The 23,858-nt window shown below is 42.9% G+C and overlaps 1 protein-coding gene across 2 annotated transcripts; it reads left to right on the forward strand.

The window, feature by feature from the left end:
• The first annotated feature begins 1,028 nt into the window (after window positions 1–1,028).
• Window positions 1,029–23,522, forward strand: LOC129817756 (cholesterol 24-hydroxylase-like). 2 transcript variants are annotated; one of them, XM_055873291.1, is made up of 15 exons: window positions 1,029–1,053; window positions 4,205–4,282; window positions 4,377–4,458; window positions 4,665–4,738; window positions 4,959–5,045; window positions 5,148–5,286; window positions 5,567–5,680; window positions 5,961–6,123; window positions 6,360–6,425; window positions 13,145–13,217; window positions 13,313–13,397; window positions 16,876–16,986; window positions 18,795–18,883; window positions 22,672–22,738; window positions 22,913–23,522. In XM_055873291.1, exons 2-15 carry the CDS (start codon window positions 4,230–4,232, stop codon window positions 23,066–23,068), a joined length of 1,359 nt encoding a protein of 452 aa, XP_055729266.1. In that variant the 5' UTR covers window positions 1,029–1,053; window positions 4,205–4,229; the 3' UTR covers window positions 23,069–23,522. The 2 variants fall into 2 exon arrangements, with proteins under 2 accessions (XP_055729266.1, XP_055729265.1); XM_055873290.1 differs by lacking the exon at window positions 1,029–1,053 and adding an exon at window positions 3,498–3,951.
• The last annotated feature ends 336 nt before the right edge of the window (window positions 23,523–23,858 follow it).

The following is a 23,858-nucleotide window of genomic DNA, read 5'->3' on the forward strand; positions in this document are numbered from 1 at the left end:
GCACTTTGTCATGTTCTCCCACTGCTGAGACTGCATTTACAATTCACACACATACTGGTGTGATACACTGGTTTAACTTGGTTTAATTTACTATGCCTGTTATTTAAAAATAAAGTGATTATGTTCATGGATTTTATGTGTAACCATTCATTTTACAGTGTAGACTCACAGGAAGGCCATATCTACAGAAACATAATGCACTTTACCAGTGTTTCAGATTCATTGTCTTATGGACACCAAGGAATTCACTTGAATTAGAACACTGAATTGAACTACTAGTTTTGTAGTATTTAATTAATCTACACAGCTCCAAGCTTAACACCTACTGCTATTCTTTAAGGGGAATATCACCCTGGGGGAAATCTGGGCTTGTCTTCGTCAGATCTGAGGTGTTTCTAGGACAGTGAAATGTGGTTCACATATAATTGCCCAGGAGGAAGGCGGGTCAGAGTTTTGCACGCTGAATGATACACCCTATGACGGCTTCCGGTGTGTTGATGGGGCATTTCGGGATGGCACTATGTTAAATACTGATCGCAAAACATGTTTTTGTGGGTGTTGATATGGTTGTCCTTGTTCGATAGAGCCATTGGACATCTTTTAGCTGTGTTCTTTTTTGGTGGATTCATTGCTAAATATTCAAACAGACACATTTCTTTCAGTCTCCGAAAGACTACACTTGTGTCGGAGGTCCTCCATACATGTTTCAACCAGAATATAGCTAAGAGGATTCAAAACAAATGTTTTTTTACATTTATTTAACTAGGCAAGTCAGTTAAGAACAAATTCTTATTTACAATGACGCCTACCCCGGCCAAATCGAGACGACGCTGGGCCAATTGTGCACCGCCTTATGGGACTCCCAATCACGGCCGGTTGTGATATAGCCTGGATTTGAACCAGGGTCTGTAGTGACGCCTCTAGCACTGAGATGTAGTATCTTAGACCGCTGCTCCACTCTGGAACCCTAGTAGGATTTAGCTAATGTTAGAAGCTCAGCTACAGCCGATGCCAGCACTAAGAGGGCAGATGACAAATACGGTGGCTAGCTAAGTAAGTTACTTTTCCTGCAAGCCACCTACGTTAGCTAGCTAACTTCAGCTTATTTACTGAAACCCATATTGTGTATGGCTGGCTAATATATTACTGTGGTACAGTGGGGGAAATCAAATATTTGTTCTGTTTGCTAACTTAGCTGGTTAACTATGTAGCTAGCTAACTAAAAATGGAAGAGGTTTTACAATCAGAGATCTTTTGTATCTTGATTGTAAAACCTGTTTTCTTTTTAGTCATAGATATGGCTACTAAACAGCAAGCTACAACATTACAACCAGCCACCTAAAGCTAGGTTTACCAGCAAACGTTAGCACATGACTGGAGTTGGCTAGCTAGTCTGCTAACATGTTATGTGCCACGCCTCACATTTGTAACTTGTTAGCAAACGTGTAACTTCAGCAACTGTAAATAATTTTACTGGTTAGCTATGTAACATAATTTACGAGGATTGACATTAGTTATGATTATGACCTGGAATGCATTCCAATCTCACTAAATTATGGCCATGAAGCCAGATAGGATTCCAATCTCACAAAATTATAGGCGTGATGCAAGATAAGATTCCAAACAGATGTCAATAACAAGTATTGCACATCCAGAAAGCTAGCTAAGTTTACAAAAAACAGTGAGGAGAAACATTAATACAACTATTTACTGTTGTAAATCTCAAACGGACGCTGATTTTACTATTAAAAAAAATATGTGCCTAAGCATGCCTGATAGACATGGCTGTAGGTAGGTACTGTCTACCTACCTACCTACCTACCTAGGTACATTTGTACAGTCTGGTCACTGTGCAAAGGTTGAGGGTTTATTTTTATTAGGCTAGATATTGTCGTAAATATAATCTTCGTGCCTATCATTGGCGACCCATTATTCCGTGCAGGTGGGGCAGAGCATGGTAAAAACACAACATGACAACAACATGGTAGCAACATGACAACAACATGGCAGCAGCACAACATGACAACAACATGCTAGCAACACAACATGACAACAACATGCTAGAAACACAACATGACGACAACAACATGCTAGCAACACAACAAGGCAGCAACACAACATGACAACAACATGCTAGTAACACAACATGACAACAACATGCTAGCAACACAAGGCAGCAGCACAACATGACAACAACATGCTAGCAACACAACATGACAACAACATGCTATCAACACAACAAGGCAGCAGCACAACATGACAACAACATGCTAGCAACACAAGGCAGCAGCACAACATGACAACAACCTCCTAGCAACACAACATGCTAGCAACACAACATGACAACAACCTCCTAGCAACACAACATGACAACAACATGCTAGCAACACAACATGACAACAACATGCTAGCAACACAACATGACAACAACATGCTAGCAACACAACAAGGCAGCAACATGACAACAACCTCCTAGCAACACAACATGACAACAACATGCTAGCAACACAACAAGGCAGCAGCACAACATGACAACAACATGCTAGCAACACAACATGACAACAACCTCCTAGCAACACAACATGACAACAACATGCTAGCAACACAACATGACAACAACATGCTAGCAACACAACATGACAACAACATGCTAGCAACACAACAAGGCAGCAGCACAACATGACAACAACATGCTAGCAACACAACATGGCAGCAGCACAACATGACAACAACATGCTAGCAACACAACATGGCAGCAGCACAACATGACAACAACATGCTAGCAACACAACATGGCAGCAGCACAACATGACAACAACATGCTAGAAAGCCAACATGGATGAGAAAGCTTCCTACTGCTTGAGCTATGCTGTTGATGTAAATTGAGAAGAGCCTGGGGCCTAGGATTGAGCATTGGGGTACTCCCTTGGTGACAGGCAGTGGCTGAGACAGTAGATGTTCTGACTTTATACACTGCACTCTTTGAGAGAGAGGTAGTTAGCAATCCAGGCCAAAGTCCCCCTTCAGAGACACCAATACTCCTTAGCCGGCCCACAGGAATGGAATGGTCTACTGTATCAAAAACGTTGGCCAAGTCAAGAAAAATAGCAGCACATCATTGCTTAGAATCAAGGGCAATGTTGACATCACTTATGACCTTTAAGGTTGCAGTGACACATCCATAACCTGAGCTGAAACCAGATTGCATACCAGAGAGAATACTATAGACATCAAGAAAGCCAAATGATTATTGACAAGTTTTTACAACACGTTTGATAGAACAGGGCAAAATATAATTTTGTGTGATGATGTAGGCTACTCATTATAGTTGCCGCCATATCGTAGCCACTAGCCAGAATTCCTGCAAAAAGTTTTGCAAAGGGGCAAAAAAACAATATGCGCTTTAACCACTCAATGATCATGCAAGTATCGCACGAGTTCAACCTGTTCAACCTCTGGGCAGCCGAACTTTCTCACGCAGCCAGAGGAAGGAAGTGGCAGTGGGAGCACTGAACAGAAGCTACGTAAACAGCAGAGTGGACAGCAGCTACAGTACATACCAAAAAACATCACGCTCATGCGCAGAAATCTCCGTATCAATAGCCACGGGAAATCAGGTTCCAGAAAATCTTGTCAAGCAGCCACTCCATAATAATTTATGATCACATTTTAGGCGTAGTAAACCCTCTCGCTTCGTCCCTTCCTCTCTGCTTCTAGTACTACAGGTGGCCGAATTCCGTCCAAAACAACGACCGCATAACTGGTTTGCAGGGTCACCGCGAGCTATCTAGTCTTCGGAAATATGGCACTTTTTCATTTGATTGCAGGTTGGATCGGTTATTTGCTTATGTGCCTGCTTGGTTTGATTTTGATCGCGTTTCTAATTTTTTGTCTTTACATAAAATATATTCATCTGAAATATGATCACATACCGGGACCACCAAGGGATAGGTGAGTCAGTATTATGTAACTTGAATATTTATTTTAAAATGCTTTAGCTAAATGTTAGTTTCAACTATATGGAGTGACGACATAACGCTTCAGATTTGTTGATAAGGAACTACAGTAGGTGAAAGTTGACCTCAAGCCGCCAGGGTCGCTGTTTCACCTGTCTTTTTCTTTAACTTTTCACTTGGGGAAAGTATCACTCATGTCATAACGTTCTTACTTTTCAGTTATTAAACCGTGTCTTGTTCTCCCCCAGTTTTATATTTGGTCATTCCCCAACCATGCTGAGGGAGATGAGCAATGGTCGAGTTGTCCACGACAAATTTCTGGAATGGTTTGTTGAATGCTATTGAATGCTACACACACACATTGAGTCAGATGTTGTTTATCCTGGGACAATAAATAAAGATATATTCTATCTTTGACAGGGCTGAGACATATGGACCGGTGTACCGTATCAACGGTATGCATGTTGTGATGTTGTGTGTGACCTGTCCTGATACCACCAAGGTAAACCTGTGAGATTACTGTAATTATAATCTCTGATGGACTGACTACGTAAACACCTGACCAAATTAAGCAAGATTTTAGTTCTGGGTTAACCAAGATTAGTGTAATCATACATTTTACCATGTTAATTTCTGAACTTAAAGTGCTGTAAAATAACCCATTACCCCAATTCCCCTTCAATCTGACACTTTGCTTTGTCTCCACAGGAAGTCCTGATGTCACCTAAGTACCCTAAAGACTCACTGGTCTACAAGCGTCTCTTCAACCTGTTTGGACAGAGGTGAGTCCTCTGTATAATTATGTTATCTAAATATACTTCCTACTACTACTTATTGTGTCAATGTTTTGGTTGGTACAAACTCTTTCAACACAATCCCTCCTAATGCTGGTTATCGCATGCGTAGCCAACAGAGCATATAGACATTCAACCGGGACAACTTGTTCACTGGTCAGTTAATTCAGTCTTAGGGTAAATACTCTGTTGTTCTTCATCTTCATAGGTTTTTGGGAAGTGGCCTGGTCACAGCACAGAATCATGATGAGTGGTACAAACAGCGAAGAATAATGGACCCTGCCTTTAGCAGTCTGTAAGTCACTTATCCATTTCACATGGTGTAATAATCAATTGATCAATCGACTCATTGATCACTCCATCCAGCCATCCATCCATCATTGCTGTGTATTGTTAGGTACCTGCGGGGTCAGATGGGTGCGTTCAACGAGAGGGCAGAGAAGCTGATGGATAAACTGGCAGACATGGCTGACACCAACACAGCTGCCAACATGCAACACATGTTCAACTGTGTGACACTGGATGTCATCACTAAGGTAACGGTCACTTCCTGTTCCCATCAGATCACCACACTGCCCTTATGCTTTATTCTTTCTCTTATAAAGCTACATTTGTTTGTATATCTGACAGTAAAAAATTGTCATAACAGGCAGTTTTCTGCTTATGACAACTGATAACACACTCATTACCTAAGCTATATACAATTTAGTCTCACCATGCCAATGTGCTAGCTATAATTAGCATAACTAGAACCAGGAGTTTTACCCTATCATGTTGTAAGATGTTGTCAATCCTCTGTTTTTATATAATCTGTAGGTGGCGTTTGGAGTGGAGCTGGATCTGTTGAAGGAGAGGGACTCTCCGTTCCCCAACGCTATAGAGATGTGTCTGAAGGGAATGGTCCACTATCTCAGAGACTTCACCTTCCAGGTAAATAATGACATCAAGTGTGTTAGTGATGCTTCTCGAGAACGATGGCTTATTGAATTTATCTATTTGAAATCCTACAGTTTCATCAGATACAATCCTATTTTATAAGAAACAAATACAGTGAAAACATTGACACTCATGAACAGTTTGTTCTAGTCTCTTGTTGCCATTCTTCCAAGTAGGAAGCCTGTAAGATGTGGCTAAATGCACCATAATGCGTTTTACAGCGTCACAGTCCCTAGATGGGATTTAAATAAATGGTCGGATGTCATATTTCTAGCTCTACCCAAAGAACAAGAAGTTCATCAACGAGGTGAAGAAGTCTTGTCAGCTGCTGCGTTCGACAGGCAGACAGTGGATCAACGAGAGGAAAATGGCCGTCCAAAACGGAGAGGACGTTCCAAAAGACATCCTCGCACAGATCCTCAAGACGGCTGGCAAAGGCATGTTGTAGTAGCCTGATCCTAGATCTGTTTGTGCTGTCTTGACAACTCCTACCACTGTTCAAGACAAGACGGCACAAACAGATCTGGGACCAGGCTAACATTGGAAACCTTTTACCTGTGGCTCTGCATGTGACATTGTGAGACAAGTGTTTGCTAAAACAGTCGTGTTATTGATGAGGTTCAGTAGCACTATTGTCTCAACGCTGTAAACTGATATATATCCATCATTTCAGAGGAAAACATAGCAAACGATGATGAGGAGCTTATGCTGGACAACTTTGTGACGTTCTTCATTGCGGGTACGTCTCCCTGAAACAAGTGCTATACCTATATATATACCTATATATATATATACAGTTGAAGTTGGAAACTTACATTTATTTTTATATTTTTTTTATTTCACCTTTATTTAACCAGGTAGGCTAGTTGAGAACAAGTTCTCATTTGCAACTGCGACCTGGCCAAGATAAAGCATAGCAGTGTGAACAGACAACAACACAGAGTTACACATGGAGTAAACAATAAACAAGTCAATAACATGGTAGAAAAAAGAGAATCTATATACAATGTGTGCAAAAGGCATGAGGTAGGCAATAAATCGAATAATTACAATTTAGCAGATTAACACTGGAGTGATAAATCATCAGATGATCATGTGCAAGAAGAGATACTGGTGTGCAAAAGAGCAGAAAAGTAAATAAATAAAAGCAGTATGGGGGTGAGGTAGGTAAATTGGGTGGGTAGTTTACAGATGGACTATGTACAGCTGCAGCGATCGGTTAGCTGCTCGGATAGCAGATTTTTAAAGTTGTTGAGGGAGATAAAGGTCTCCAACTTCAGAGATTTTTGCAATTCGTTCCAGTCGCAGGCAGTAGAGAACTGGAAGGAAAGGCGTCCAAATGAGGTTTTGGCTTTAGGGATGATCAGTGAGATACACCTGCTGGAGCGCGTGCTACGGGTGGGTGTAGCCATCGTGACCAGTGAACTGAGATAAGGCGGCACTTTACCTAGCATAGCCTTGTAGATGACCTGGAGCCAGTGGGTCTGACGACGAGCATGTAGCGAGGGCCAGCCGACTAGGGCATACAGGTCGCAGTGGTGGGTCGTATAAGGTGCTTTAGTAACAAAACGGATGGCACTGTGATAAACTGCATCCAGTTTGCTGAGTAGAGTATTGGAAGCTATTTTGTAGATGACATCGCCGAAGTCGAGGATCGGTAGGATAGTCAGTTTTACTAGGGTAAGTTTGGCGGCGTGAGTGAAGGAGGCTTTGTTGCGGAATAGAAAGCCGACTCTAGATTTGATTTTGGATTGGAGATGTTTGATATGAGTCTGGAAGGAGAGTTTGCAGTCTAGGTACTTATAGATGTCCACATATTCTAGGTCGGAACCGTCCAGGGTGGTGATGCTAGTCGGGCGTGCGGGTGCAGGCAGCGAACGGTTGAAAAGCATGCATTTGGTTTTACTAGCGTTTAAGAGCAGTTGGAGGCCACGGAAGGAGTGTTGTATGGCATTGAAGCTCGTTTGGAGGTTAGATAGCACAGTGTCCAGGGAAGGGCCGGAAGTATACAGAATGGTGTCGTCTGCGTAGAGGTGGATCAGGGAATCGCCCGCAGCAAGAGCAACATCATTGATGTATACAGAGAAAAGAGTCGGCCCGAGAATTGAACCCTGTGGTACCCCCATAGAGACTGCCAGAGGACCGGACAACATGCCCTCCGATTTGACACACTGAACTCTGTTTGCAAAGTAGTTGGTGAACCAGGCAAGGCAGTCATTAGAAAAACCGAGGCTATTGAGTCTGCCGATAAGAATATGGTGATTGACAGAGTCGAAAGCCTTGGCCAGGTCGATGAAGACGGCTGCACAGTAATGTCTTTTATCGATGGCGGTTATGATATCGTTTAGTACCTTGAGCGTGGCTGAGGTGCACCCGTGACCGGCTCGGAAACCGGATTGCACAGCGGAGAAGGTACGGTGGGATTCGAGATGGTCAGTGATCTGTTTGTTGACTTGGCTTTCGAAGACCTTAGCTAGGCAGGGCAGGATGGATATAGGTCTGTAACAGTTTGGGTCCAGGGTGTCTCCCCCTTTGAAGAGGGGGATGACCGCGGCAGCTTTCCAATCCTTGGGGATCTCAGATGATACGAAGGAGAGGTTGAACAGGCTGGTGATAGGGAGGGCGACAATGGCGGCGGACAGTTTCAGAAATAGGGGGTCCAGATTGTCAAGCCCAGCTGATTTGTATGGGTCCAGGTTTTCCAGCTCTTTCAGAACATCTGCTATCTGGATATGGGTAAAGGAGAAGCTGGGGAGGCTTGGGCGAGTAGCAGCGGAGGGGGCGGGGCTGTTGGCCAAGGTTGGAGTCGCCAGGAGGAAGGCATGGCCAGCCATTGAGAAATGTTTGTTGAAGTTTTCGATTATCACGGACTTATCAGTGGTGACCGTGTTACCTAGCCTCAGTGCAGTGGGCAGCTGGGAGGAGGTGCTCTTGTTTTCCATGGACTTTACAGTATCCCAGAACTTTTTGGAGTTAGAGCTACAGGATGCAAATTTCTGCTTGAAAAAGCTGGCCTTTGCTTTCCTGACTGACTGCGTGTATTGGTTCCTGACTTCCCTGAACAGTTGCATATCGCGGGGGCTCTTCGATGCTATTGCAGTTCTCCACAGGATGTGTTTGTGCTGGTCGAGGGCAGTCAGGTCTGGAGTGAACCAAGGGCTATATCTGTTCTTGGTTCTGCATTTTTTGAACGGAGCATGCTTGTCTAATATGGTGAGGAAGTAACTTTTAAAGAATGACCAGGCATCCTCAACTGACGGGATGAGGTCAATATCCTTCCAGGGTACCCGGGCCAGGTCGATTAGAAAGGCCTGCTCGCAGAAGTGTTTTAGGGAGCGTTTGACAGTGATGAGGGGTGGTCGTTTGACCGCGGACCCGTGGCGGATACAGGCAATGAGGCAGTGATCGCTGAGATCTTGATTGAAGACAGCAGAGGTGTATTTGGAGGGCAAGTTGGTCAGGATAATATCTATTAGGGTGCCCATGTTTACGGATTTAGGGTTGTACCTGGTGGGTTCCTTGATGATTTGTGTGAGATTGAGGGCATCAAGCTTAGATTGTAGGACTGCCGGGGTGTTAAGCATATCCCAGTTTAGGTCACCTAACAGGACAAACTCTGAAGCTAGATGGGGAGCGATCAATTCACAGATGGTGTCCAGGGCACAGCTGGGAGCTGAGGGGGGTCGGTAGCAGGCGGCAACAGTGAGAGACTTATTTCTGGAGAGATTAATTTTTAAAATTAGAAGTTCGAACTGTTTGGGCATAGACCTGGAAAGTATGACAGAACTTTGCAGGCTATCTCTGCAGTAGATTGCAACTCCTCCCCCTTTGGCAGTTCTATCTTGACGGAAAGTGTTATAGTTGGGTATGGATTTCTCAGAGTTTTTGGTGGCCTTCCTAAGCCAGGATTCGGACACGGCAAGGACATCAGGGTTGGCAGAGTGTGCTAAAGCGGTGAGTAAGGCAAACTTAGGGAGGAGGCTTCTGATGTTGACATGCATGAGGCCAAGGCTTTTTCGATCACAGAAGTCAACAAATGAGGGTGACTGGGGACATGCAGGGCCTGGGTTTACCTCCACATCACCCGAGGAACAGAGGAGTAGTAGGATGAGGGTGCGGCTAAAGGCTATCAAAACTGGTCGCCTAGAGCGTTGGGGACAAGGAATAAAAGGAGCAGATTTATGGGCGTGGTAGAATAGATTCTGGGCATAATGTGCAGACCAGGGTATGGTGGGGCACGGGTACAGCGGAGGCAAGCCCAGGCACTGGGTGATGATAAGAGAGGTTGTATCTCTGGACATGCTGGTCTCAATGGGTGAGGTCACCGCATGTGTGGGGGGTGGGACAAAGGAGGTATCAGAGGTACGGAGAGTGGAACTACGGGGTCCATTGCAAACCAAAACAATGATAACTAGCCTGAACAACAGTATGCAAGGCATATTGATATTTGAGAGAGACATACAATAAGGCATAAAGTGATTGCAGGTCTTGATTGGGAGAGCTAGCTAAAACAACAGGTGAGATAACAGCAGCTAGTCAGCTAACACAGCAACAGAAGGTAAAAATGGCGACGACTAGGCAGAGAGGGTCGGATTAACTACACACAGATCCTGAGTTAAAGCACAGAGCCGACAGATAAAACACAAATAAACAGAATGGAGTACCGTGAATTAATGGACAGTCAAGCAGGCATCAGCTATGTAGCCAAGTGATCATAGTGTCCAGGGGGCAGCCGTAGATGGAGCAGTGAGGCCTCCACTAAGCTAGCACGCGTTTAAAGTTAGTAGCCCGGGGGGTGGTCTGCTCAGACGGAGGGGGTCTGCTCAGACGGAGGCCGGTTGAGGGCACAGCGGATGGGGTATTCGTCTGCAGACCAGACGTGGTCGTGTCGACAGAGAATCCAAGCCGGATGGCGATGGCGAAAGAGAGGTTGTGAATTGTAGAATTGTGTTTGCTAACTGGTGCTAGCTTCCTGGCTGCGCTAGCTGCAAGATAAGCTAGCAGTTAGCAGACCGGGGCAGGCAGGTAGGTAGGTTAGTAGGTTAGCAGAATGGGCCTTCAGCGGGCGTCACGCCTGAGGGGCCTGTTGGAGTCCTCGGGCAGATTATGTCGGTATTCCAGTCGTAGAGGATCGGCGGGGTTCCGTGCTCCGTACCGGCAGTAAAGGGGTCCGGATATTGTAGCCCAGGAGTGGGCTTCAGTGGTAGCACAGGAGCCCTAGCCGGGCTAGCTTCAGGCTAATTGGTGCTTGCTCCAGGATGGAAACGCTAGCCAGGAGTGGTCACCCGGGATTGTGGTTAGCTAGTTGCGAAGATCCAGATGAAAATGTTCAGAGTTTGCGGTAGGAATCCGGGGATATGGAGAGAAATAGGTCCGTTATGCTCTGGTTTTAGTCACGTTGTTCGAACTAGCGAGAGCTTTCCGAGCTAAAGGTTAGCTGATGACCGCTAGCAATGGTTTGCTAACTGATAGCTGGTAGGTGGTTAGCTGGCTATCTTCAGTTGATGGATTCCAGATCAGAAGTAAATAGAAATACTTTAGAAAAAAGCAGATCCACGCCACATTGGGTGAGGCGGGTTGCAGGAGAGTAGAAGTTGAGGTTTAAGAAAATATTTTTTTTAAAGATATGCGAAGAAAAAGATGTAAAAAGATATATACAAGGGACACGACAGGACAAAGACGTCTACACTGCTACGCCATCTTGGAATGATCATATCACATACACCTTAGCCAAATACATTTCAACTCAGTTTTCACCAATTCTTGACATTTAATCCTAGTAACAATTCCCTGTTTTAGGTCAGTTAGGATCACCACTTTATTTTCAGAATGTGAAATGTCAGAATGATAGTAGAGAGAATTATTTATTTCAGCTTTTATTTTTTTCTCACATTCCCAGTGGGTCAGAAGTTTACATACACTCAATTAGTATTTTGTAGCATTGCCTTTAAATTGTTTAACTTGGGTCAAATATTTCTGGTAGCCTTCCACAAGCTTCCCACAATAAGTTGGGTGAATTTTGGCCTATTCCTCCTGACAGAGCTGGTGTAACTGAGTCGGGTTTGTAGGCCTCCTTGCTCGCACACACTTTTTCAGTTCTGCCCATAACGTTTTTATGGGATTGAGATCAGGGCTTTGTGATGGCCACTCCAATACCTTGACATTGTTGTCCTTAAGCCATTTTGCCACAACTTTGGAAGTATGCTTGGGGTCGTTGTCCATTTGGAAGACCCATTTGCGACCAAGCTTTAACTTCCTGACCGATGTCTTGAGATGTTGCTTCAATATATCCACATAATTTTCCTACCTCATGATGCCATCTATTTTGTGAAGTGCACCAGTCCCTCCTGCAGCAAAGCACCCCCACAACATGATGCTGCCACCCCCGTGCTTCACGGTTGGGATGGTGTTCGTCGGCTTGCAAGACTCCCTCTTTTTCCTCCAAACATAACGATGGTCATTATGGCCAAACAGTTCTATTTTTGTTTCATCAGACCAGAGGACATTTCTACAATAAGTATGATCTTTGTCACCATGTGCAGTTGCAAACCGTAGTCTGGCTTTTTTATGGCGGTTTTGGAGCAATTGCTTCTTCCTTGCAGAGCGGCCTTTCAGGTTATGTCGATATAGGACTCGTTTTACTGTGGATATAGATACTTTTGTACCTGTTTCCTCCAGCATCTTCACAAGGTCCTTTGCTGTTGTTCTGGGATTGATTTGCACTTTTCGCACCAAGTACATTCATCTCTAGGAGACAGAACGTGTCTCCTTCCTGAGCGGTATGACATCTGCGTCGTCCAATGGTGTTCATGCTTGCGTACTATTGCGTGTACAGATGAACGTGGTACCTTCAGGCGTTTGGAAATTGCTCCCAAGGATGAACCAGACTTGTGGAGGTCTACAATTTTTTTTCTTTGGTCTTGGCTGATGTCTTATGATTTTCCCATGTCAAACAATGAGGCACTGAGTTTGAAGGTAGGCCTTGAAATACATCCACAGGTACACCTCCAATTGACTCAAATGATGTCAATTAGCCTATCAGAAGCTTCTAAAGCCATGACATTATTTTCTGGAATTTTCCAAGCTGTTTAAAGGCACAGTCAACTTAGTGTATGTAAACTTCTGACCCACTGGTATTGTGATACAGTGAATTAGAAGTGAAATAATCTGTCTGTAAACAATTGTTGGAAAAATTACTTGTTTCATGAACAAAGTAGATGTCCTAACCGACTTGCCAAAACTATAGTTTGTTAAGAAGACATCCTAAGTGTACGTAAACTTCCGACTTCAACTGTATATATATATATATATATATATATATATATATATATATATATATATATATATATATATATATATATATATATATAAATCCATCTTAGAAATATAGTTTTTCCCACACAATTGAAATTTGAAGAAAAAACAGTGGCAGTACTTTTGTTGTTTTAATCTTGACAGGGCAAGAGACAACAGCCAATCAACTAGCTTTTGCCGTCATGGAACTGGGAAGGCTGCCAGAGATATTGATGAAGTAGGACTTGTTTTCATCATTTCTATTTTCGTTATTGATCATTTCTGTAATAAAAACAGGTTGGTTAAGTTTGTGAGTGTCTCTGCCCTCTCCAGGGTGAAGCAGGAAGTGGATGACGTCATCGGGATGAAACAGGAAATCAGCTTTGACGACCTGGGGAAGATGACCTACCTGTCTCAGGTAAATGATCTACCTGTCCCAGGTCCGTTTGTGCTGTCTTGTCATTGGCCTGACAGTGACAGCAATGGAGCTACAAACCAGATCCAGGACTCTATGACATCTATAAACAGAAACCATATTGTACGTTATACAATGTTATACGATGGCTGATAGATTGGCGCTGTAGGAAATGGCTGCCGTTTTACGGGATCCCAACGAATTGTGCTATTTTGTGTGTTTTTTCACTTTGTAACTTATTTTGTACATAATGTTTCCACCACCGTCTCTTATGACTGAAAAGATCTTCTGGATCTTAGAACAGCGATTACTCCCCTCAAACTGGATGAAGATTTTTTCTTTAACGAGTCGGGCGCAAAGGATATAATGCTGATACTCAACACTGAGGCCTCTCAGGGGTGTGTGCTAAGTCCCCTCCTGTACTCCCTGTTCACCCACCGCTCCAATACCATTATTACGTTTGCTGACGACAAAACAGTGGTAGGCCTGATCACTGACAACGATGAGACAGCCTATAGGGAGGAGGTCAGAGACAACAACCTCTCTCTCAATGTGAGCGAGACAAAGGAGCTGATCGTGGACTATAGGAAAAGGAGGGCCGTACAGGCCACACAAACATTGACTAGACTGAAGTGGAGCGGGTCGAGGGTTTCAAGTTCCTTGGTGTCCACATCACCAACAAACTATTATGGTCCAAACACACCAAGACAGTTGTGAAGAGGGCACGACAACACCTTTTCCCCCTCAAGAAACTGAAAATATTTGGCATGGGTCACCAGATCCTCAAAAAGTTCTACAGCTGCACCATCGAGAGCATCCTGACCGGTTGCATTACTGCTTGGTATGGCAATTTCTCGGCATCTGACCAGAAGGCGCTACAGAGGGTAGTGTGTACGGCCCAGTACATCACTAGGGCCAAGCTTCCTGACATCCAGGACCTATATACACTGCTCAAAAAAATAAAGGGAACACTTAAACAACACAATGTAACTCCAAGTCAATCACACTTCTGTGAAGTCAAACTGTCCACTTAGGAAGCAACACTGATTGACAATAAATTTCACATGCTGTTGTGCAAATGGAATAGACAAAAGGTGGAAATTATAGGCAATTAGCAAGACACCCCCAAAAAAGGAGTGATTCTGCAGGTGGTGACCACAGACCACTTCTCAGTTCCTATGCTTCCTGGCTGATGTTTTGGTCACTTTTGAATGCTGGCGGTGCTCTCACTCTAGTGGTAGCATGAGACGGAGTCTACAACTCACACAAGTGGCTCAGGTAGTGCAGTTCATCCAGGATGGCACATCAATGCGAGCTGTGGCAAAAAGGTTTGCTGTGTCCGTCAGCGTAGTGTCCAGAGCATGGAGGCGCTACCAGGAGACAGGCCAGTACATCAGGAGACGTGGAGGAGGCCGTAGGAGGGCAACATCCCAGCAGCAGGACCGCTACCTCCGCCTTTGTGCAAGGAGGTGCACTGCCAGAGCCCTGCAAAATGACCTCCAGCAGGCCACAAATGTGCATGTGTCAGCATATGGTCTCACAAGGGGTCTGAGGATCTCATCTCGGTACCTAATGGCAGTCAGACTACCTCTGGCGAGCACATGGAGGGCTGTGCGGCCCCACAAAGAAATGCCACCCCACACCATGACTGACCCATCGCCAAACCGGTCATGCTGGAGGATGTTGCAGGCAGCAGAACGTTCTCCACGGCGTCTCCAGACTCTGTCACGTCTGTCACATGTGCTCATGTGCTCAGTGTGAACCTGCTTTCATCTGTGAAGAGCACAGGGCGCCAGTGGCGAATTTGCCAATCTTATGTTCTCTGGCAAATGCCAAACGTCCTGCACGGTGTTGGGCTGTAAGCACAACCCCCACCTGTGGACGTCGGGCCCTCATACCACCCTCATGGAGTCTGTTTCTGACCGTTTGAGCAGACACATGCACATTTGTGTCATGCTGGAGGTCATTTTGCAGGGCGCTGGCAGTGCACCTCCTTGCACAAAGGCGGAGGTAGCGGTCCTGCTGCTGGGTTGTTGCCCTCCTACGGCCTCCTCCACGTCTCCTGATGTACTGGCCTGTCTCCTGGTAGCGCCTCCATGCTCTGGACACTACGCTGACAGACACAGCAAACATTTTTGCCACAGCTCGCATTGATGTGCCATCCTGGATGAACTGCACTACCTGAGCCACTTGTGTGGGTTGTAGACTCCGTCTCATGCTACCACTAGAGTGAGAGCACCGCCAGCATTCAAAAGTGACCAAAACATCAGCCAGGAAGCATAGGAAGTGAGAAGTGGTCTGTGGTCACCACCTGCAGAATCACTCCTTTTTTGGGGGTGTCTTGCTAATTGCCTATAATTTCCACCTTTTGTCTATTCCATTTGCACAACAGCATGTGAAATTTATTGTCAATCAGTGTTGCTTCCTAAGTGGACAGTTTGATTTCACAGAAGTGTGATTGACTTGGAGTTACATTGCGTTGTTTAAGTGTTCCCTTTATTTTTTTGAGCAGTGTACTAGGCAGTGTCAGAGGAAGGCCCAAAAAATTGTCAAAGACTCCAGTCACCCAAGTCGTAGACTGTTCTCTCTGCTACCGCACGGCAAACTGTACCAGAGAACCAAGCTCAGGACCAAAAGGCACCTTAACAGCTTCTACCCACAAGGCATAAGACTGCTGAACAACTAAACTAATCAAATGGCCACCCGGTCTATTTACTTTGACCCGCTGTTTATTATCTATGCATAGTCACTTTACCCCTATCTACATGTACATGTTACCACAATTACCTTGACGAACATTTACCCCCACACATTGCCTCTGTACTGGAACCCCTGTATATAGCCTCATTAACTTATTGTTACTCTTTTATTTTTTTACTTTAGTTTATTTTATTTTGTAAATATTTTCTCAACTCATAATTTTCTTGAAACTAAATTTTTGGTTAAAGACTTGTAAGTAAGCATTTCAAGGTAAGCTGTTGTATTCGGCGCATGTGAAAAATAAAATGATACTTATTACTAGTATACTAATATACTATTTTATACAATACAATACTACAGTACTATATTAAAAGAAGTTGTGTGACCAACTGGATGTTAACTCGGTTCGTCTGCATGCTGCAAGACTGTATTAGCCGGGTGAGCTAAAGCCTAGGCATTGCATCCCATTATCAACGTAGGTTTCCACTTAATTTCAACCAAAAAAAAAATCTGTTATGACTTGGAAAACAGATCGGAGTTGCACAAATCCTTTTAACCTAACTCCAATGACATGGTGACAATTTTTATTGATTTCAAGTTGAATTTACGTTTACAACTAAATCAAATGTAAATCGAAACTAGACGTTGAATTGACGTCTGTGCCCAGTGGAATGTACCTCAGGGAGCTAACGCAAGTGTTCGAGTCTCGGGTCAGGTAACTCTTCACATCGTTAATTAATCAGCATGTTTTGTTTGATTCATATCATCTCCCCCCCGTCAGGTTTTGAAGGAGACTCTAAGGTTGTACCCTACAGCACCAGGCACTTCTCGCTTCATCCCCAACGACATTGTCATCAACGGCATCCCCATCCCAGCAGGAGTCTCATGCTTCGTGAGTAGTCACCTCAAAAACAATGTGGATGAGTGTTGTTGTATGTTAAAAGGAGACATGCTAGCAGACACCTATAGACTTCGTCATTGCGCTAACCCTAGTTAGCATTTGCTCGGGAAACTACCTCTATCTTCCTTCATACTGGACACAAGGACATACAAATGGTATCCACGAGTTCATCTGACTCTGGAGGAAAGTATCCTTTAATATCTCTAGTTGTGGTGTTAACATGTGATACCTCAATGTAGTAAAGGAATGAAGTATCCTTGTCTAAGCCAGTATGGTTAATACCTCAATGTAGTAAAGGAATGAATTAGCCTTGTCTAAGCCAGTATTGCTCATACCTCAATGTAGTAAAGGAATGAATTAGCCTTGTCTAAGCCAGTATGGCTCATACATACCTCAATGTAGTAAAGGAATGAAGTAGACTTGTCTAAGCCAGTATGGCTCATACCTCAATGTAGTAAAGGAATGAAGTATCCTTGTCTAAGCCAGTATGGCTCATACCTCAATGTAGTAAAGGAATGAAGTAGACTTGTCTAAGCCAGTATGGCTCATACCTCAATGTAGTAAAGGAATGAAGTAGCCTCGTATGGCTCATACCTCAATGTAGTATCATTGTATCATTGACTTTTTCTCTGTTACACTGTAAACATAGAATGTCTCAAAACACCATGATTGTGTAATGAAACCATGACAGGTAGTGCATCTAAGCTGAGATCTGGGTGTTTGAATGTAAAATGTTAATACACAGAATGTGTTTTAAAACAGAAGTGTAGGAACTCTGAAACACCCAAAGTGGTTCTTCAACCTGAATATGGGTGTTTTTAAGAGAGCGTTGTGAAAACCCATTTTGGGGGTTCAGTGAATGTAAAAGGCTGCATCAAAACTCAAAAACGGTGTTTCTCATACAATCAATGGTTTACAAATGCAAGTCATTTCAATGATTTGTTTATTTAATTTTAACAAAGTAATGTAAATCCAACTTAATATGTTACTCCAAATGTAATTATCTTTTATGAGGATAACCAAAGTGAGAGACAATAGATTGATTGAACTCATTGGAAGTCTTTGGTTTTAATCACATTGCATTTCTTATCTTGACGCATGACTCTGTTTTTAGAGGATTGTGGGTAATTCAACATTTTTACACTATGATTCTTTCACACAATGTTGTTTACATGTTTAAAGAAGGAAGACTGTATTTCTATATTGGTATTAAGCAGTTTGTTGTGTAATGGATCATGATGAACGGATATCAAAACTGTCAGGCAATTTGACGTTCAATGAGGACAGCACCCATTCCCACATAGACAAAGGAAATGACAACAAAAGAGAAGGGATCTAATTCTGCTCTAAACAGAACTCGAAACACCAAAATAGTGTTAGTGCTACCAGTCCCTGGCAAGGTGTTGCACAATATTTGATTTAGTGGTGTTACAACACACCATGTCATGTGTGTCAATACTTCAGCAAAGATAAGGTTTTGTCTCCTTCAAGTTGGTGGCAGCTCAGTTGGCACTAGTTTGTGTAGCAATATTGATGTTACACAGGAAACGGAAACCAGTTTTTACTTACTTTATTAATGTGCTGGTTGACAACATGCCTAGTAAAGTTTGCTTAACTATATATCTTTGTCTGTCGTGACTACAACACAAAGCATTTTGAAACAGTTTTGGTGTTACAATGCACTTAATTTTAACAGTGTAGTCAACACCTCATTAACTATTTTGGGTGTGGGTGTACTTATTTTATTTACTAAACTGTCTTAAATCTTTTATGTTTGCCCCTATCTTGTCTGTTTACAGTTCAGTTCGTATGTCTGTGGAAGGTTGGATAAGTTCTTTGAGGACCCGCTGAAGTTTGACCCAGAGAGGTTCCATCCAGACGCTGCCAAGTAAGTCACAAGATTAGTTTTTATTGTTTTATTGTTTCTTTACCACATTTGAATTGATTAAAGCAGAACTTCACTCGTTGAAACTGGCATACATTGCATTCAGAAAATATTCAGACCACTTCACTTTTTCTACACTTTGTTTTGTTACAGCCTTATTCTAAAATGTATTTAAAAAAACACTTTCCCTCTTCAATCTACACACAATACCCCATAATGACGAAGGAAAAAAAGGTTTTTAGACATTTTTGCAAAATTGAGCTCAGGTGCATCCTGTTTCCATTGATCATCCTTGAGATGTTTCTACAACTTGATTGGAGTCCACCTGTGGTAAATTAAATTGATTGAACATGATTTAGGAAGACACACACCTGTATATATAAGGTCCCACTGTTGACAGTGCATGTCATAGAAAAAAACAAGCCATGTGGTTGACGCAATTGTCCATAGAGCTCTGAGACAGGATTCTGTCAATGCACAGATCTAGGGTAGGGTACCAAAAAGATGTCTGCAGCATTGAAGGCACCCCAAGAACACAGTGGCCTCCATCATTCTTAAATGGAAGAAGTTTGGAACCACCAAGACTCTTCCTAGAGCTGACCACCCGGCCAAACTGAGCAATCGGGGGAGAAGGGGCTTGGTCAGGGAGGTGACCAAGAACTCAATGGTCATGCTCCTGTGTGGAGATGGGAGAACCTTCCAGAAGGACAACCATCTCTGCATCACTCCACCAATCAGGCCTTTATGGTAGAGTGGCCAGACGGAAGCCACTCCTCAGTAAAAAGGCACATGACAGCGCACTTGGAGTTTGCCAAAAGGCACCTAAAAACTCAGACCATGAGAAACAAGATTCTCAGGTCTGATGAAACCAAGATTGAACTCATTGGCCTGAATGCCAAGTGTCACGTCTGGAGGAAACCTGACGCCGTCCCTACGGTGAAGCATGGTGGTGGCACCATCATGCTGTGGGGATGTTTTTCAGCGGCAGAGACTGGGAGACTAGTCAGGATCGAGGCAAAGATGAACGGAGCAATGTACAGAGAGATCCTTGATGAAAACCTGCTCCAGAGCTCTCAGGGCCTCAGACTGGAGCGAAGGTTCACCTTCCAACAGGACAACGACCCTAGGCACACAGCCAAGACAACGCAAGAGTGACTTCGGGACAAGTCTCTGAATGTCCTTGAGTAGCCCAGCCAGAGCCTGGACTTGAACCCGATCTAACATCTCTGGAGAGACCTGAAAATAGCTGTGGAATGACGCTCCCCATCCAACCTGACAGAGCTTGAGAGGATCTGCAGAGAAGAATGGGAGAAACTACCCAAATACAGATGTCCCAAGCTTATACCCAAGAAGACTCAAGGCTGTAATCACTCCTGCGTTGTCTTGGCTGTGTGCCTAGGGTCGTTGTCCTATCCAATTTGTAAGTCGCTCTGGATAAGAGTGTCTGCTAAATGACTTAAATGTAAATGTAATCGCTGCCAAAGGTGCTTAAACAAAGTACTGAGTAAAGGGTCTGAATACTTATTTAAATGTAATATTTGCAAAAATGTCTAAAAACCTTTGCTTTTTTTCTTTGTAATTTTGGGGTATTGTGTGTACATTGATGAGGGGGGGAAATGAATTCATCCATTTTAAAATAAGGCTGTAACGTAACAAAATGTATAAAAAGGTGAAGGGGTCTAAATACTTTCCAAATGCACTGTATGTGACATCGATATTAGTCAGAAACATTTATTCCATTGACAGAATTAACCAAAAAGTGCAAGTTGGTTAACCTTTTACTGCAGTTGGCTAAATCAGGGTGACACAGAATGGTTCTTGATAGTAACAAACAAATTTCCTTTAAAACAAATGTATACACCTCACACACATGGTCATGGGCTTATAAAAATAAGACACCTGTACCATATCAGATATAGAGTTGAAATGTCTTACATTTTGAGTTTGCATCCCAATATTGCACTGTATATACATCACAGAAGACTGAAATATAACAAAACATAGAAACACCAGATTTTCATTAAAAAAAACACCAGTCTCAACGTCAACAGTGAAGAGGCGACTCCGGGATGCTGGCCTTCTAGGCAGAGTTCCTCTGTCCAGTCTCTGTGTTCTTTTGCCCATCTTAATCTTTTCTTTTTATGGGCCAGTCTGAGATATGGCTTTTTCTTTGCAACTCTGCCTAGAAGGCCAGCATCCCGGAGTCGCCTCTTCACTGTTGACGTTGAGACTGGTGTTTTGTGGGTACTATTTAATGAAGCTGCCAGTTGAGGACTTGTGAGGCGTCTGTTTCTCAAACTAGACACTAATGTACTTGTCCTCTTGTTCAGTTGTGGACCGGGGCCTCCCACTCCTCTTTCTATTCTGGTTAGAGCCAGTTTGCGCTGTTCTGTGAAGGGAGTAGTACACAGCGTTGTACGAGATCTTCAGTTTCTTGGGAATTTCTCACATGGAATAGATTTAATTTCTCAGAACAAGAATAGACTGATGAGTTTCAGAAGAAAGTTATTTGTTTCTGGCCATTTTGAGCCTGTAATCGAACCCACAAATGCTCCAGATACTCAACTAGTCTAAAGAAGGCGTTTTTTTGCGTATTTAATCAGAACAACAGTTTTCAGCTGTGCTAACATAATTGCAAAAGGGTTTTCTAATGATCAATTAGCTTTTTAAAATGGTAAACTTGGATTAGCTAACACAACGTGCCATTGGAACACAGGAGTGATGGTTGCTGATAATGGGCCTCTGTACGCCTATGTACGGTAGATATTCTGCCGTTTCCAGCTACAATAGTCATTTACAACATTAACAATGTCTACACTGCATTTCTGATCAATTTTATGTTATTTTAATGGACATTTTTTTTTGATTTTCTTTCAAAACAAGGACATTTCTAAGTGACCCCAAACTTGAGCAGTAGTGTATATTAAGTATTAAACATATTTATAATATTCCACCCATGAGGCCAAAGATGGCACTTTTGATCAGTGATTGTAGGAAAGGGCTACTTTTGGTCATGAAGTCAAAGTTGGGTTGGGTTTTGATTTCGCCCACTAACACGGGATAAACAGCTGTGGCGATTGCACTCTATCCGATGGCAGAACACAGACAAACCTGCCCAGTAGCGCAGTGGATCGGACAACATGTCGCGCATTTTTTACTTGAGAAATACTGCACTAAACACCTTAACTAGATGTAAAATTGCGTGACTAAAACCTTGTCGACAAAAAACACAATTAATTACAGATTTCTTGAGTTAACTTGGACTATTTTGAGGAAGTGATACTGGCTTTGTTCCTATGGTGTCTCATGCAGTGGTGGAAAAAGTACCCAATTTTCATACTTGAGTAAAAGTAAAGATACCTTAAAAGAAAATGACTCAAGTAAAAGTCACCCAGTAAAATACCACTTGAGTAAAAGTCTAAAAGTATTTGGTTTTAAGTGTCCTAAAGTATCAAAAGTAAAAGTATAAATCATTTAAAATGTCTTATATTAAGCAAACCAGACAACACGATATTCTTTTTTTTTTTTTTTTTTTTTCCGGATAGCCAGGGTCCCAGTTCAACACTCAGACGTAACTTACAATCAAAGCATTTGTGTTTAGTGAGTCTACCCAATCAGAGGCAGTAGGGATGAATTTAAGTACTTTACACCACCTGGTCTCATGGGGGACATACATCAGTAACTGTCACATCGAACCACACCCACAAAACTGAAATCTTGTTTTTCATAATGAGCAACAGAAAAACACATGTGGAACTAACAGACATGTTGTGTTTGTTTCTGTCCCGAAGACCCTATTACTGCTACTACCCCTTCGCCCTGGGACCACGCTCATGTCTGGGACAGAGCTTCGCACAGGTGAGTAGACTGTCCATATGAAATACATTGAAACAACTTTATTTGGGAGTGGTCTCTGCTGATCCTATTATCCATCCTAGTTAGATTACTCCTGGACTTCTGCCTCTAATTTAGACTTCTTTATAGTTGAGCACACCAGATTTGTCATCTTTTAAAGAGATCTGTTGTTCACAGATGGAGGCCAAGGTAGTGATGGCCAAGCTGCTCCAGAGGTTTGACGTCAGCCTGCTGCCTGGCCAGTCCTTTGACATCCTGGACACTGGGACTTTGAGACCAAAGAGTGGAGTGGTGTGTAACATCAGACACAGAGGACAGACACCCGCAGCCTGACCTGACTGGGGCCTGAACATGACTAGCACTTCTCTATAGCTTACTTGTCTTATTCCTTACACTTCCTAGTGGAGCAGATTACCTCTTTCTTTCAATGAAGCACCTTATTCAAATATCTAGCTATTTTGAATAAATCGATTAATTATGTTTATTTTTTGTATCAATGGTGAAATAATATCTTAAATATAACGGTTCTATGTGATGAAGAGAGTTACTAGGACAGACTTGACATAGGAGTGTTTCCTTGTTGCTTAATACACCCTTATCATGTTGTTACTATGCAGTATACCATTAATCACATCATAGAAAGGTTACTATGCAGTATACCATTTATCACATAAAGAGCTTTATAAAGTATATTAACTAATTTGATGAACTTCCTAACCAACATTACCACAGTGCCTCTGTTGGAGTGAATTTACTGTATTTTAATAAAATAATTGACCAAACATCACTGAGCTCCTGAAGGTTAGAATACTTTTATCCACAAGGTGTCGCTGTGAACCTGCAGACAAACCAAGAACATTCATTCTCATGTTTTGTATCTTTCTTGTTTACACCCATAAGACTTTGCTTTTTTCAATTTTTACTAACGACATGTCTCAGACTTTGAGTAAAGCCAGTGTGTCTATGTATGCGTTTGACTCAACACGTCAGCTACTACAGCGACACTCAACAAAGTGTTGCAGTTAGTTTCAGAGTGGGTGACAAGGAATAAGTTAGCCCTAAATATTTCTAAAACTAAAAGCATTGTATTTGGAACAAAACACCCACTAAACCCTAAACCTCA

The sequence above is a fragment of the Salvelinus fontinalis genome, chromosome 20, assembly GCF_029448725.1.
Source record: "Salvelinus fontinalis isolate EN_2023a chromosome 20, ASM2944872v1, whole genome shotgun sequence".
Lineage (NCBI taxonomy): Eukaryota > Metazoa > Chordata > Actinopteri > Salmoniformes > Salmonidae > Salvelinus > Salvelinus fontinalis.

Bases quoted from the DNA above. Each gene is read 5' to 3' on its own strand.
- LOC129817756 (XM_055873290.1), top strand. From the start codon at position 3,803: ATGGCACTTTTTCATTTGATTGCAGGTTGGATCGGTTATTTGCTTATG. The intron at 5,046-5,147 runs GTAAGTCACTTA...GTGTATTGTTAG, and splicing joins GACCCTGCCTTTAGCAGTCT to GTACCTGCGGGGTCAGATGG. The intron at 6,124-6,359 runs GCATGTTGTAGT...CCATCATTTCAG, and splicing joins CCTCAAGACGGCTGGCAAAG to AGGAAAACATAGCAAACGAT.